At 44.4% G+C, this 15,969-nt stretch overlaps 1 protein-coding gene across 2 annotated transcripts in view; it reads right to left on the reverse strand.

The window, feature by feature from the left end:
• Positions 1–10,575, reverse strand: part of LOC129863327 (fibrinogen C domain-containing protein 1-like) — a 256,911-nt gene extending 246,336 nt beyond the window's left edge. Inside the window, exon 1 of one of the 2 annotated variants that reach the window (XM_055935219.1) lies at positions 9,450–10,575. In XM_055935219.1, the coding sequence (XP_055791194.1) occupies positions 9,450–9,521 (72 nt within the window). In that variant the 5' untranslated portion in view covers positions 9,522–10,575. The remainder of the gene's footprint in view (positions 1–9,449) is intronic. The other variant, XM_055935218.1, reaches the window with a different exon arrangement.
• Positions 10,576–15,969: the final 5,394 nt, after the last annotated feature.

Here is a 15,969-nt window from a genome sequence, read left to right on the forward strand (position 1 = left end):
TTGCCAACGTTTACTGACACTGGCCATATTCAACGGGTGTTGAGCGTTCGTAAATATGTCAGTTACTCTGCGCTCTGGCACACTCAGATGAGAGTCCTCTGAAATTGGAGAAGCTAGCCAGAGCGAATTTATCAGCTATGTCTATTGACAGTTTGTTGCAGTCACATCATAAACATTCTATTGAAATAGTTACTTGCGTAGTGGAGTTTTTTGTTTAGATATGCAGCTAGCTAAACAATGAGCCATAATCCCAACTCATAACATTACTACCCTGCATGAATCTGCAGGTAGCTAACCAACCAAGTTCAATGTTAGCCAGCTGACATTAGGCTATAACTAGCAATGCAAATGGATCTGAGATTCAAATCAAATTACTACACAGATCATACACGTAACATTAGCTAGCTAACTAACAGTACACTTTAACTTGAAGCAAAAAAACGACTTTCTGCCAAAAGTATAAATGTTTATTATCTGACAATGTAGCTGGCTAGACTATCTTACCGTCATATATGGATGAACGCTTCTCCCTCTAGGTGACGGATGCCATGGTTGCCCTTTGTTTGAAGATGTAATCCGGAGACAGGTGTTTTATACAACAGTGTTCTGTGTGTTCTCTTTTGGACTCCGTCTGCATATTTGAAATCAAACGGCAGAATTTTCTCCATCTCCTTAGCTATCATACTCTAATTCCACTGATTTCAAAACTCGGTCCTCCAGAAAGTGGAGAGCAACACTTATGCAGTTCTACTATGTGATATATATATTTTTTAAACTGTGTTAGAAAGGATTACCTACACATACTGACCAGCTCATGTTATGGACAGAAGCGTGCTACATGGCAGACCAATCCGAACTCATTACACGGCATTTCAAGCCCACACATTATCTCAGCCAATCATGGCTAGTGGGAAGGTTTCTGACTTTTTCCATGGCTAAACCAACTAGGCTCTTAATTGAACAATTGTATTTGTATTTACAGATGGCATACAAGTTTGTTATTAAGGCACATTAAAGTTCAAATGTTCCAGAAGGCTTTTCTGCCAAAAAAATGCATTTTGATTTCTAAAAGAACATTTACTTTCAAATAACGCTCCTGTGAAGTAGTGACGGGCGACATGTTTCCTGAAAGGAGTCACAAATGTCAATGTCACTACACATCAAATTGTTAATGATCTAAAAATAGCCAAAATAATATGAATGAAAATATGAAATCTCCAGTAACATCCTAAAATATCTATTATGTGATGAAATCCCAAGAAATGCGTTACAATTCATAATGGCATGCATCAATAATTGTTGAGGTGACTTGGAGGTGAATGATTTCCGCGCTGCTGTTAATAAAAAACTGCTTCAAACTAAAATCAATGAGTCTGAAGGTTTGTTTTTTTCCCCTCAATAAACATAGTAAACCCCTCCTTATGGAGCAGCATGGATTGATTAAACACACACATGCTGCTTCGGGACTCTCACACATTCACAAAGACCAGCAGAGGCATACATTAACAAAACACTCAAATGCACTTGCACAAACTGAAGCACCTTCTAACATCCTCACACGTTCGCTCACACATTCACACTCAACTGCAGAGGCATACAAACAAGTAGCAAGCCCTCTGCCCTGTGTGTGCTGTGCGTGCATGTGTATGTTCCTTTAAGTTAATGTGCGTGGATGTGTGTGTGTGTGTGTGTGTGTGTGTGTGTGTGTGTGTGTGTGTGTGTGTGTGTGTGTGTGTGTGTGTGTGTGTGTGTGTGTGTGTGTGTGTGTGAAGAAACTTGCACTTGTGGAATTTGATGTTAGACACAGAGAACAGTATCTCAGAGAGAGAGAGAGGGGTATTTTTGGTTGTTAGAACAGTGATTTTTACACTGAGAGAACACGAACAGGGAAATCAGAGGCCTACTGAATCAGGAACCACTCCCTTTTTGCTGCTTCTTTTTCAACCTGGGACCAACTACCTCTCTCTGTGTGTGTCTGTGTGTGTCTGTGTCTGTGTGCGTGTACAGGAGTGCGTACGGGAGTGTTTTACCTCAGCAGGTCCCCCGCAGATGGACAGACATCAAATGATCCGTGCTTAATTTGAGGATCCGGCACCTCTCAGTTTTGGACTGTTTGGTTCCGGAACATATTTGGCCGATCCGGTACCTCTCGTGGCATGAACACTAATGTTCACTTAATGTTCACAATGTACAAGTTAGAATAAAAGTGTTCAAAGTTAATTTGAGTTTTCTCTTCGTTAATTATCCTCCAAATAAAAAAACACAATGTGAAAAAGTATCTAGATTTTCAACCCATGCCTGATATTCTAAGAGTTGATTCGGTTTGGGCTGGCCATTGGCTTATGGTTTGCCCAAAATTGGAACATATGTTTGATACCAACTCGTGAATGTGGCAGTGTGAGAAGCGCGTCTGTATTGCTCACAGAACTAGAATGAGATTCCCTTTCTATGATCTCTCTCCCTCTCTCTGCTCTGATAGACATGAGCCTGAAACTCTCATTTTTCCAGCATTGCACTTCATCATCATTTAATCCTTATAGAATCACAGCCGCGCGAAGGGTTCTGGAGGAGCTGCAGCACCCCTGATAAATTGAAATAAATTTGCCAAAGTTATAGAATTACTTGTCTGTTCAAAACTAAATGAAATCATTCTGAATAGCCCACTACACCATGAGAATGCCCATAATGTAATTTAGACACAAAGGATCAATAGCTTCTTTTAACTAGAACTGCTGGGACTCGAGGGACCCCCCTTCAAGCTAATGAGCAGTCATTCTGACAGCAACATTCTAACAGCGTAATTAATGCATTTAATATATGCTATCGCAAAAAAACTAAGAATTGGGTGTTCATGTTTATGAAGGCCTTGTTTTTTTTTTTTATAAAACGTTAGCCTTTTCATTCATGTATGTTACTGTAGGCTAAACGTAAAAAAAGTAATACACAAAAATTCAAGTGTTCAATTTTTTTTATTTGTGGAGTGCTTTTGTTACAACTATGAAACAGAAAGCACATGTGTTGGAACAGGGTAATCGCTTATTTTTCTAATTACTAATTAAATCAAATGCAGTGCTCACAGGCAACTACACACAAACAAACAAGATCCCACAAAAACCCAGTGGAAAAAAGGCTGCCTAAATATTTTATTGGAAAACTCTTAACTCCTAACTAAATTTAAAAAAATACTCCAACCACCAAGACTCGGGGTCAGCAAGACACGTGGTCAAATGACGAAAACATCCGTAGCCTAAACATCACAATAAGCGCCAAGTGGTCTTGATAAATAGTGAAAATCAGCACAAAAGCATTAATGGCATTGAATAAAAGTGTGGATATGACAGCTGTCAAAAATAGTCCATTATTGTCAGCTCATGCTTACATGGTGTGCATCTTCACACAATGACAACAGTTTGATTTAACTTAGCTCGTATCTCTTCTCCTAACACTTGACACAAATCTGGGTAACTTTCAATTGTTGGGTAACTTTCAACAACACTTCATTCAACACTTAAGAGTTTTCCAATTTAAATTACTTTATCAAATATTTAGGCAGCCTTTTTTCAACTGGGTTTTTGAGGGATCTTGTTTGTTTGTGTGTAGTTGCCTGTGAGCACTGCATTTGATTTCACGTTTCATTTTTTTAATGTATTGTTTTGGTGAGTTTCTCTAATAAACTTGTGGAACTCTACGCACGCTGCGTCTTGGTCCGTTAATTCTACAAACGATCGTGACAGAAGAACCCACCACTCACGGACCAAGCAACGTGCTCAGGAGGAGAGGGTATCCTGTGCCTGGGAGGAAATCCAAGAGTTGAGGACATCCTGGACTTGAGAGGAATAATGGCAGGATACGAAAGCCTTCCATGGAAGCAGACGCAAGCGGTGAAAGGACAGCGACAACGCTGGGGTTCGCGGCCACGACGAAAGCCCAAGATGCAGCCTCAAACATTTTTTGGAGGGGGGCACACGGGGTGTTCGGCGAAGTTGAGGTGTGAGTCAGAGACCGTCTGAGACCGGAGAGTGAACGGATGGGAGAGTTAGAGACCTTCGAGGAGTTGTTGGACAAATTGGAGGAGAGTGAAGTGAGAGAGCTGTTGGTTTGGTGTAGTATGCACAGCATTCACCCTGAGGAGCGTGTTAGCCATCCGATGCCACCTGTGCCAGCTCCCAAAACTCATCCTGAGGAGTGTGTCATTTGTCCGCTACCATGTGGGCCGGTTCTACGCACCAGGTCTCCAGTGCGTCTCCACTGCCCAGTACGTCCTGTGCTAGATCCCCGCACTCACCGTGCGGAGTGTGTCATCGTTCCGCCACCATCTGTGCCAGTTCTACACACCAGGTCTCCAGTACGCCTCCACAGCCCAGTACATCCTGTGCTAGCTTCCCGCACTCACCATGCGGAGTGTGTCATCGTTGCGGCACCATCTGTACCAGCTCTACGCACCAGGTCTCCAGTGCGCCTCCACAGCCTAGTAGATCCTGTGCCTGCTCCTCGCACTCTCCCTCAAGTGAGCTTTCCCAGTCAGGGACGTCCTGTGCCTGCTCCTCGCACTCTCCCTGAAGTGCGTGTCACGAGTCAGGTACGTCCCGTGCCTGCTCCTCGCACTCTCCCTCAATCAGGTACGTCCTGTGCCTGCTCCCAGCACTCGCCCTGAAGTGCGTGTCCCCAGTCCGGTGCCACCTATGCCGGCTCCACGCATCAGGCCTCCAGTGCGCCTCCGCAGTCCAGAGCTTCAGGCGACGGTCCCCAGTCCAGAGCTTCAGGCGACAGTCCCCGGTCCAGAGCTTCAGGCGACGGTCCCCGGTACAGAGCTTCCGGCGACGAGTCCCAGTCCAGAGCTTCCAGCGACAGTTCACAGTCCGGAACCTCCTGAGACGGTCCACGGTCCGGAACCTCCTGCAACGGTCCACCGTCCAGAACCTCCAGCTCCATGGCAGGAGCCTTCCTCTGCGCCGATGTCCAGTCAAGGCACGGCGTCCAGTCCCGCGCCATGGCAGGAGCCTCCAGCGAGAGTTCCTAGTCCAGAGCCTCCAGCGAGGGTTCCCAGTCCAGATCCTCCAAAGAGGGTTCCTAGTCCAGAGCCTCCAGTGAGGGTTCCTAGTCCAGAGCCTCCTGCGAGGGTTCCCAGTCCAGAGTCTCCAGTGACGGTCCCCAGTCCAGAGCTTCCGGCGAGGGTTCCCAGTCCAGAGCCTCCAGCGAGGGTTCCCAGTCCGGAGCCTCAAATGATGATCCACGGTCCGGAGTCCCCGGTGACGAACCACGATCCGGAGCTTCCGGCGACGATTCCCGGTCCGGAGCTTCCGGCGAAGATCCCCGCACCAGAGCCGCCACCAAAGCTGACGTATCTGCGAGCGGAGGGGGTACTTTGCCCCGCACCGGAGCCGCCCCCGGTGTTAGATGCCCACCCGGACCCTCACCTAATGAGTCAGGTTTTGCGGCCGGAGTCCGCACCTTTGGGGGGGGGGGGGGGGGGGGGGGGGGTGTACTGTCACGCCCTGACCACAGAGATCCTGATTCTCTATGTTGGTTAGGTCAGGGTGTGACTATGGTGGGTTATCTAGGTTATTATTTGTCTATGTTGGCCTGGTATGGTTCCTAATCAGAGGCAGCTGTTTATCGTTGTCTCTGATTGGGGATCATATTTAGGCAGCCTTTTTTCCACTGGGTTTTTGTGGGATCTTGTTTGTTTGTGTGTAGTTGCCTGTGAGCACTGCATTTGATTTCACATTTCGTTTTTTTTCTGTATATTTTTGGTGAGTTTCTTTAATTAAACATGTGGAGCTTTACGCATGCTGCGCCTTGGTCCGTTAATTCTAAAAACGACCGTGACTGGTGGTCTATGGTGATAGGTGGGATGGGCTGAGAGTGGCTGAGGGTTAGGACTAAAGAGACTATGTTTGGTAATGTATTATTGTATGTGACTGCTTTATATAAAAGGACCATTTATGAAAAATGTGAATGCAAAATGTGTATGTAAAATGTATGTGTATATGTAGCAGAAAAGCTGTTAAAAAAACATATATATACACTGCTCAAAAAAATAAAGGGAACACTTAAACAACACAATGTAACTCCAAGTCAATCACACTTCTGTGAAATCAAACTGTCCAATTAGGAAGCAACACTGATTGACAATAAATTTCACATGCTGTTGTGCAAATGGAATAGACAAAAGGTGGAAATTATAGGCAATTAGCAAGACACCCCCAAAACAGGAGTGATTCTGCAGGTGGTGACCACAGACAACTTCTCAGTTCCTATGCTTCCTGGCTGATGTTTTGGTCACTTTTGAATGCTGGCGGTGCTCTCACTCTAGTGGTAGCATGAGACGGAGTCTACAACCCACACAAGTGGCTCAGGTAGTGCAGTTCATCCAGGATGGCACATCAATGCGAACTGTGGCAAAAAGGTTTGCTGTGTCTGTCAGCGTAGTGTCCAGAGCATGCAGGCGCTACCAGGAGACAGGCCAGTACATCAGGAGACGTGGAGGAGGCCGTAGGAGGGCAACAACCCAGCAGCAGGACCGCTACCTCCGCCTTTGTGCAAGGAGGTGCACTGCCAGCGCCCTGCAAAATGACCTCCAGCAGGCCACAAATGTGCATGTGTCTGCTCAAACGGTCAGAAACAGACTCCATGAGAGTGGGATGAGGGCCCGACGTCCACAGGTGGGGGTTGTGCTTACAGCCCAACACCGTGCAGGACGTTTGGCATTTGCCAGAGAACACCAAGATTGGCAAATTCGCCACTGGCGCCCTGTGCTCTTCACAGATGAAAGCAGGTTCACACTGAGCACATGAGCACGTGTGACAGACGTGACAGAGTCTGGAGACGCCGTGGAGAACGTTCTGCTGCCTGCAACATCCTCCAGCATGACTGGTTTGGCGATGGGTCAGTCATGGTGTGGGGTGGCATTTCTTTGTGGGGCCGCACAGCCCTCCATGTGCTCGCCAGAGGTAGCCTGACTGCCATTAGGTACCGAGATGAGATCCTCAGACCCCTTGTGAGACCATATGCTGACACATGCACATTTGTGGCCTGCTGGAGGTCATTTTGCAGGGCTCTGGCAGTGCACCTCCTTGCACTAAGGCGGAGGTAGTGGTCCTGCTGCTGGGTTGTTGCCCTCCTACGTCCGCCTCCACGTCTCCTGATGTACTGGCCTGTCTCCTGGTAGCGCCTGCATGCTCTGGACAATACGCTGACAGACACAGCAAACCTTTTTGCCACAGTTCGCATTGATGTGCCATCCTGGATGAACTGCACTACCTGAGCCACTTGTGTGGGTTGTAGACTCCGTCTCATGCTACCACTAGAGCGAGAGCACCGCCAGCATTCAAAAGTGACCAAAACATCAGCCAGGAAGCATAGGAACTGAGAAGTGGTCTGTGGTCACCACCTGCAGAATCACTCCTGTTTTGGGGGGTGTCTTACTAATTGCCTATAATTTCCACCTTTTGTCTATTCCATTTGCACAACAGCATGTGAAATTTATTGTCAATCAGTGTTGCTTCCTAAGTGGACAGTTTGATTTCACAGAAGTGTGATTGACTTGGAGTTACATTGTGTTGTTTAAGTGTTCCCTTTATTTTTTTGAGCAGTGTATATTTGTCCTTCGAAGAGGGGGAGGTTGTTAGAGGGGTTAATACTTTTTTTTAAAGGAAAATATAACTAAAAAGTCAATTGAAAAAATAACCTGACTCTGCCATCGGCATGGCGCAACAGGAACTGGGATCCGTCGGACCAGAAACGTTTAATTCTCTTCTTAATTGACCAGTGTCGGTGATCATGTGCCCACTGGAGCTTCTTCTTACTTTTAGCTGATCAGAATGGAACCTGGTCTGCAGCAATAACCGTTATAATGATAGATGACTTGTGCATTCCAAAATGTTGTTCTGCGCCATTATTTGTCCGTTTGTGGCCTCAAGCAAATGTGGTGACACACAAAGCAACTCAAACATTGAAATTGCATCAATGATTTAAAACACTTACATACAGCTCTGTTTCCACGTCTTTTGTGATGCGGTTCCAAATGACATGACAATTGCGTCAGAGATTTGAACGACCCTGTTCCATGCTGGCTGAAGACCTAGCTAGCAAGTAAGTAGCTAATACCAGACACAGATGAAAGGGGAGACATAAGTATCTTTGCCATAGATCAATAGTGTAAACATTGAAATATATTTGCTGACACCCTACAGTTAAATGTTGTCACCAGTAGAATAGCTATCTAGCTATATAAACCACGCCCCTCTGCAAACACGCCTTCTCCGATGTTGGTTACAAGGTGGTACTTATTTAAATTAGGTAAGAGAATATAATTTTACCATTAGTGTATTAAAATTTGAGTTTGGGTGATGTCACCTTATCCCTTTAATAATCCCGCTTTCTGAATCCAACTGTTTGACATGGGGGACTTCATGAAACAACAGTGCATTTTATATTTTAGTCATCATACTTTCATCTGCTTCCAATCAAACAGGATCCAATTTCACAAAAGATACATGATATGATAGGTTATTTACTTTTAACATGTATTAAACAGAACAGAATGACATTTACTCTCATGGGGGGGCAAAAATAACTATCTGAAAGCCACAACCCTACTAAGCCACGCCTCCAGTCTTCTGATCTGACCCAGTGGATCGTAGCTCAATAACCCAGCATCAAAAACCCAACTTATAGAAAACAATGGGTTGTTTGTGACCCAACTGGCTGGGTCAAAATAAACCAATGTGTGTTCTGTCCAATATTTACCCAAATTGGGTTGTTTATAACTCAGCATTTCGTTGAGTGGCCTGTGGATTCCAAAACAGCATTCATGGAACTCGGAGGTGAATAGCCAATATCACACAGTCCAAGTCCAAAGTCTCTTTTCCCCTTTCTCGGCTATTTCTCGATCTGTGAAGCAATTTCAACTCCAGAGAATAGCACTGTCTCTTCTGAGGCTTGCATTGAGGGAAACAAAATAACCTATTAGCCACCCACTTGATATACAGCTGGGTTTACAAACTGTGACAGGAACAAGAAGTGCCATAGCCAGGGGAGAGAGAGATGGGGAGAGAAAGGGGGAGCTCCACTGCTACTCCCACGGAAAAGAGCGCTGCACCCAAATACAGTGTGGCTATCTGGGATCCTTGGGAAGTCCCTACCTATTGAAGTTGACATTTCACATGGTTAAGGTAATCGTTCATGTTTGGGTTAGGGGAAGGTAAGGGTTATGGTTCTGTTTAAGGTTGGGGTTAGGATAACAATAGTGGTTGTGGTTAAGGTTAGGGTTTAGGGAATGGACATCCAAGGATTCGATTAGCACCTAGCCTTCTAGCGGGAGGCAAACAAAATACTGCGCCAAAGTTGCACCTGTCTTTCTGGCGCTCTATACAAAATCTATAAAGACTACCAATACAGCGCACAGCTGCGCGAGGAAAATGTGTACAAGGAGGGTAGGTACATACCTGATTTTTATGCCGTGGTCCATCTTCGAGTTCCAAAGTGCTGTTCATGATTCCCCATCGGCCATTTACCATTCTCTGGAGAACCTTTAGACCAGAACCGCCTGTTGGTACGAGGCGGGGGTGAAGGAGAACGCTCTATTTTTTTGTATCTTTCCAGGCGATCTACTACATAGAAAGGGGTGTTAGCTCTAAGTGTTCGCGCACAGAGGTAGAGAGAAGCAACTTCTCGACCACAGGGGCTGGCTACGGTTCTAGCAGGAGTGGCGGGGAACTATACATAGTCAACTCATATGTAACGTACTTACAGAACTGAACTTCGATTCTTCGGATTTTCTTCTGTTATTTTTTTTTACCGTTACCCTCTACATGCAACGACGGATAACAATCAGAGATTCTGAGATTAAAGTCCAAGTAGTAGAGAATCCAATAAAAAAGCCACTTGGAAAGCCGGTCATCCAAATAAATTTGTCTGGGAAAAAAGATCTCCTTTGCGGTCTCCAATCGTTCAGGAAGTGCAAACTAGGTGTTATCCTCAGTATTGATGAAATAGTAAAAAATTATTAAAACGTCTGGTTAGTTAATTCCAGACTGTGTCACGTTTTGAGTGAAAAGGAGAAAGCCAAGGTGCAGTAGCCAATCGCCTGATCTCTTGCTATGCGGTCCACTTCATTCCTGCACTATCCACTGCTGACTATGAGGCTCCGGTCGGCGGCGCCGCGGAACAGATGAGGGATAAAGCCTGCCCTAGTTTAGAGGCTGATCTGCATGAGGAGGGTTATTTCACACAGATGCTTTTGACAAGAGCGGTGCAGGGGCCAGATTAGCGGGCTCAATTTGTGTGCTGCCGCGCGGCGCTGCGTTCCTTTGAAGCTGTCATGCGCGCGGCACGTTCCACCCAGGCTCCGGTTCTGCTCCGTTCTGTCTGCTGTAACCTCCACGCGCAGCTGGCTGCTGCTGTACACTGCTTTTCCTGGCCCCCGAGACTCCTTCACTCTGCAGAAACCAATATGCGAAAAGATAACAGAACAAAATGCACACGAGACTATTGTGGGTAGATACAACTCTCAATAGAATGTACTGATAAATGAATGCAGTCCATATATTCCTCTCTTTCTCTTTCTCCCAAATCGTATGTGTTGTGTTGCTACCACAGGCTACAGATGAAACATATGCGTTGAAGAAAAAGCAAGTGCTTGCCTGATTCATTTAATAAGCTACTTATTTTTCATAGCATGTGGATGCACAAAATGTGTGTGCCATTTAAGCAGCAACATCACCTACATTTGTTGGATACCCAACTCTGATAACAGGTTATTAAATGGAGTAGGTCTTTAAAATAGTAGGAAACACAGTTTCATTGTGTTTATTTGTTACACCACATGCATGCTGTACTTGTAACTTGCTGTCACGTTCCTGACCTGTTTTCCTTGTTTTTGTATGTGTTTAGATGGTCAGGGCGTGAGTTGGGGTGGGCATTCTATGTTATGTGTTTCTATGTTGGGTCTAATGTGTTGCCTGATATGGTTCTCAATTAGAGGCAGGTGTTTGACGTTTCCTCTGATTGAGAACCATATTAAGGTAGGCTGTTCTCACTGTTTGTTTGTGGGTGATTGTTCCTGTGTCTGTGGCACCACACGGGACTGTTTCGTGTTCGTTCGTTTTGGTTAGTCTGTTCCTGTTCTTCGTGTTATATTGTAAGTTCTCAAGTTCAGGTCTGTCTACGTCGTTTTGTAATTTTCCAAGTGTTTTTTTCGCGTTCGTCTTGTCTTTAAATAAATTCATTCATGTATTCATCTACCGCTGCGTTTTGGTCCGATCCCTACTCCTTCTCCTCATCCGAGGAGGGGGAATTAGACAGCCGTGACACTTGCAAAGCATTTCCATGTAGTTGTTAAAAGTGTATCCCTATAGGTGCAGAGAAAATGTAATTTTTCCATAGACATCAAGTTGTATTAATAAAAACATTAGTTTAATATATTTAATTAACCGTGCACGATTCCCCTGGATAAAAAGCATTTCATCATATTGATAGGTATTGATTTAGCATAACGCAATGAGATACCACACTTGATACCATAAATTTAAAAAAATGCCTTGAGGATATCACTAGTGTTATTAACTGCCTATCAACTGACAAAATGGACACATTGACTTGATATCAGCAGCTGTGCGTGGATAAAACCCCTCGGAAAGGAAAGCCAAGTCCGAAGAAAAAGCCATATTCTCGCGTTGTTTGCTCTATAACCTGTTAGTTCATATGCCTTGACACCGTCATATAGGCCTAAGGTCGAAACAAGAAGAGATAAGAAATAAGAAGACGCAGTGGCAGAATAAATTCAACCACACCTTTGTTTCATCACAGAACCGGAATATGACCAACCGCATTGTCAAGCAAGTTAATGTTTCCGACATTCTCTGACTAATAACACAAATACTGATTTAGATCCACGGAGGGTTATCACAAGTCACAAAGAAAACAGGCGCTGCCTCCACTATTCCAGCACAATTTCAACATACTCCAATCACATATGTTTAGGAATACATTGCAAAATACCTAGGGGAGGGGTGATCTAAAGCAGGGGAGGGTTGTCAACCTTTTTTTGTTCTTTGGGGAGGGTTGTATGTTTTTTTTATTGGGCACAGGGGAGGGTAGTGCGTTTTTTTTATTGTTAACATTCGCTCTTTTGCAGGTTTTACTGTATCATTTCTTCCATTCTAGACAATTTTCACCATCTGCTTGCATGCTCCCTATATGAAGATGTTATGGTACTTCCCTCATGCACTGCCCTTTTCTGTGTGCTAACTACTATACCACAGGTCAGTACAGTCTACCAGTCTAACGGTCTCCCCTATTGATCTTGTTTAGCGACAATACAATTATCCTACCTAGACTATGGTAGCCTACAACACCACAACGCAACGCATACTTGCATTATTGTTTTCAAGTAAATACAAAATTCTACTTTTGGTTGCAGTGAAAATAGAATTTAAATAATGGCGCAAAAGCCCTGTAATTTAAATGTAATTTGAATTTGAATTCGATTTGGATCAGTTGTGGGTCTACACACCACAGTATATAAAGTCTAGAAAGACACAGTAGCCGGCCAGTCTGGCTGTATTTTTACTGCTGATACTGAATGCGCTGTCTGTTTCAGAAGATCTTAATCCCAAATCGTCCTATAATAATGTGTCTCACAACAGGCACAGTTATTCAGGAATGCTTAACACACGCTCTGCCTCCTCTCCAATCCGAGTGGCTATTCCTCGCGCACCTAGAATCGAAAGCTTCAGTATAGCCCAAATATGCCTAATTTAACTTTTAAAAAGGATTATATTTGATATGTGGCAATAACACAGCCAGTCACAAGATTTTAATCTGATTAGTCAAATTCAAAAGTCTCCCATAATCATGTGCACGTTCATCCATAATATAATTCCAGTATCCTCAAAATGGCTTGACGTTAAAAAACACCAGAGTTGATGTCCGCAGTCCCACGGCAATCGAATTAGCATAATAAAAAATCTCCATCAAAAACAGTCAGTTTAAACTAGAGATATTTTTTTGTTATTGAATGGGCTGTGTCTCAATTCACAGCATCCGCTGATGTCGTCCTTTCGCATCTGCGCATCTGCGGTGAAAGGTGACAGAGCCAGAGCAGTGTTTGTCAGACCATGAGACATCCCGAAAATCGGTATTCTCACGGAACATCTGTAGTGTCTGAACAGTTTGGGCTACAAACTATTATGACCACTACATAGCAAGAGGCTTGTCTGAAGTTGGTACATCCTATCTCTCAACTTCTTTCTGTAATATCAGCCCTTTCTTGAAAAGTTAGTCTCTCTAAAACACAAAACATGTTGGTTGTTTTGCTATTGGACACCCACAAGCCTCACAAGACTATTCTGAATGTAGCCAGGTACCAGTTAAAACAATGAATGGAAGTATGCAGTTGAAGTCAGAAGTTTACATACACTTTAGCCAAGTAGATTTAAACTCAGTTTTTCACAATTCCTGACATTTAATCCTAGTACATATTCCCTGTTTTAGGTCAATCCAGTTAGGAGCACCACTTTATTTTAAGAATGTGAAATGTCAGAATAATAGTAGAGAGAATTATTTATTTCAGCTTTTATTTCTTTCATCACATTCCAGGTGGGTCAGAAGATTACATACACTCAATTAGTATTTGGTAGTATTGCCTTTAAATTGTTTAACTTGGGTCAAACGTTTCGGGTAGCCTTCCACAAGCTTCCCCCTTTGTGGGGAAAAAACTCATTCTGATTGGCTGTGCCTGACTCCCCAGTGGGTGGGCCTGGCTGCCGAGTGGGTGGGCCTTGCCCTCCCAGGCCCACCCATGGCTGCACCCCTGCCCAGTCGTGAAATCCATAGATTAGGGCCTAATGAATTTACTTCAATTGACTGATTTCCTTATATGAACTGTAACTTAGTAAAATCTTTGAAATTATTGCATTTTGATTTATATTTTAGTTTAATTAAAAAAAGTAATGTCCCCTTTTCAGGACCCTGTCTTTCAAAGATAATTTGTAAAAATCCAAAAGCTTCACAGATCTTCATTGTAAAGGGTTTAACACTGTTTCCCATGCTTGTTCAATGATTCATAAACAATTAATGAACATGCACCTGTGAAACGGTCGTTAACACACTAACAGCTTACAGACGGTAGGCAATTAAGGTCACAATTATGAAAACTTGACACCAAAGAGGCCTTTCTACTGACTCTGAAAAAAAAAAAAAGAAAGATGCCCAGGATCCCTGCTCATCTGCATGAACGTGCATTAGGCATGCTGCAAGGAGGCATGAGGACTGCAGATGTGGCCAGGGCAATAAATTGCAATGTCCGTACTCTGAGACGCCTAAGACAGCGCTACAGGGAGAAAGGACGGACAGCTAATTGTCCTCGCAGTGGCAGACAATGTGTGACAACACCTGCACAGGATCGGTACATTCGAACATCACACCTGCGGGACAGGTACAGATGGCAACAGCAACTGTCCGAGTTACACCAGGAATGCACAATCCCTTCATCAGTGCTCAAACTGTCCGCAATAGGCTGAGAGAGGCTGGACTGAGGGCTTGTATGCCTGTTATAAGGCAGGTCCTCACCAGACATCACCAGCAACAACGTTGCCTATGAGCACAAACCCACCGTCCCTGGACCAGACAGGACTAGCAAAAACTGCTCTTCACTGACGAGTCGCGGTTTTGTCTCACCAGGGGTGATGGTCGGATTCGCGGTAATCGTCGAAGGAATGAGCCTTACACCGAGGCCTGTACTCTGGAGCGGGATCGATTTGGAGGTGGAGGGTCCGTCATGGTCTGGGGCGGTGTGTCACAGCTTGTTGTCATTGCAGGCAATCTCAATGCTGTGCATTACAGGGAAGACATCCTCCTCCCTCATGTGGTACCCTTCCTGCAGGCTCATCCTGACATGACCCTCCAGCATGACAATGCCACCAGCCATGCTGCTCGTTCTGTGCGTGATTTCCTGCAAGACAGGAATGTCAGTGTTCTGCCATGGTCAGCGACGAGCCCGGATCTCAATCCCATTGAGCACGTCTGCGACCTGTTGGATCGGAGGGTGAGGGCTAGGGCCATTCGCCCCAGCAATGTCTGGGAACTTGCAGGTGTCTTGGTGGAAGAGTGGGGTAACATCTCACAGCAAGAACTGGCAAATCTGGTGCAGTCCATGAGGAGGAGATGCACTGCAGTACTTAATGCAGCTGGTGGCCACACCATATACTGACTGTTACTTTAATTTTGACCCCCCCCCCCCCCCCTTTGTTCAGGGACACATTATTCTATTTCTGTTAGTCAGATGTCTGTGGAACTTGTTCAGGTTATGTCTCAGTTGTTGAATCTTGTTATGTTCAAACAAATATTTACACATGATAGTTTGCTGAAAATAAACGTAGTTGACAGTGAGACGTTTCTTTTTTTGTTGAGTTTATACATGAAGTAGTTACTGAATGCGCTTCTATGGGCCAAATTCAATGTTTCATCAAATATATATTTTTTATACCTTAAGGGGTAAAATCAAATAGCATGACAATCTTAAAACAATTACATAATGTATGTTAGTTTCCGAGTAAAGTAGCCTGTTTTGGATAAAAATGTCACAACATCATGGGAAAGTATCCAGTTTACAAGGCTACAGCTGAAATAAGTTATGATGAACTTCACAGGGTGGTGAACGTGCACAGTGATGAGGCTGATGCTCCATTCAATAAATATGGAGAGTCTTTTTCTGGTGACATGATGATTGATGCTTGGCTGCCATTTGACAAAATGCAATATATCTTGAACTTTTGTCCATAGTAATCTCATCGTGTACGGAGGCACTTAACTGTTTCTGCAAGCTTTTGGCTAGAGCACACGTCAATACCAGATGTCGCTATACCTACGCAACAGTTTTTGTGACAAAACCATCAGTAGGCCTAGAGTTGAAAATGCGTTGGTAACCCATTTAACTTTTTTTTCCGTAAGTCATTTTTATGTGCA

This window comes from Salvelinus fontinalis, chromosome 10 (assembly GCF_029448725.1).
Source record: "Salvelinus fontinalis isolate EN_2023a chromosome 10, ASM2944872v1, whole genome shotgun sequence".
Classification (NCBI taxonomy): Eukaryota; Metazoa; Chordata; class Actinopteri; order Salmoniformes; family Salmonidae; genus Salvelinus; species Salvelinus fontinalis.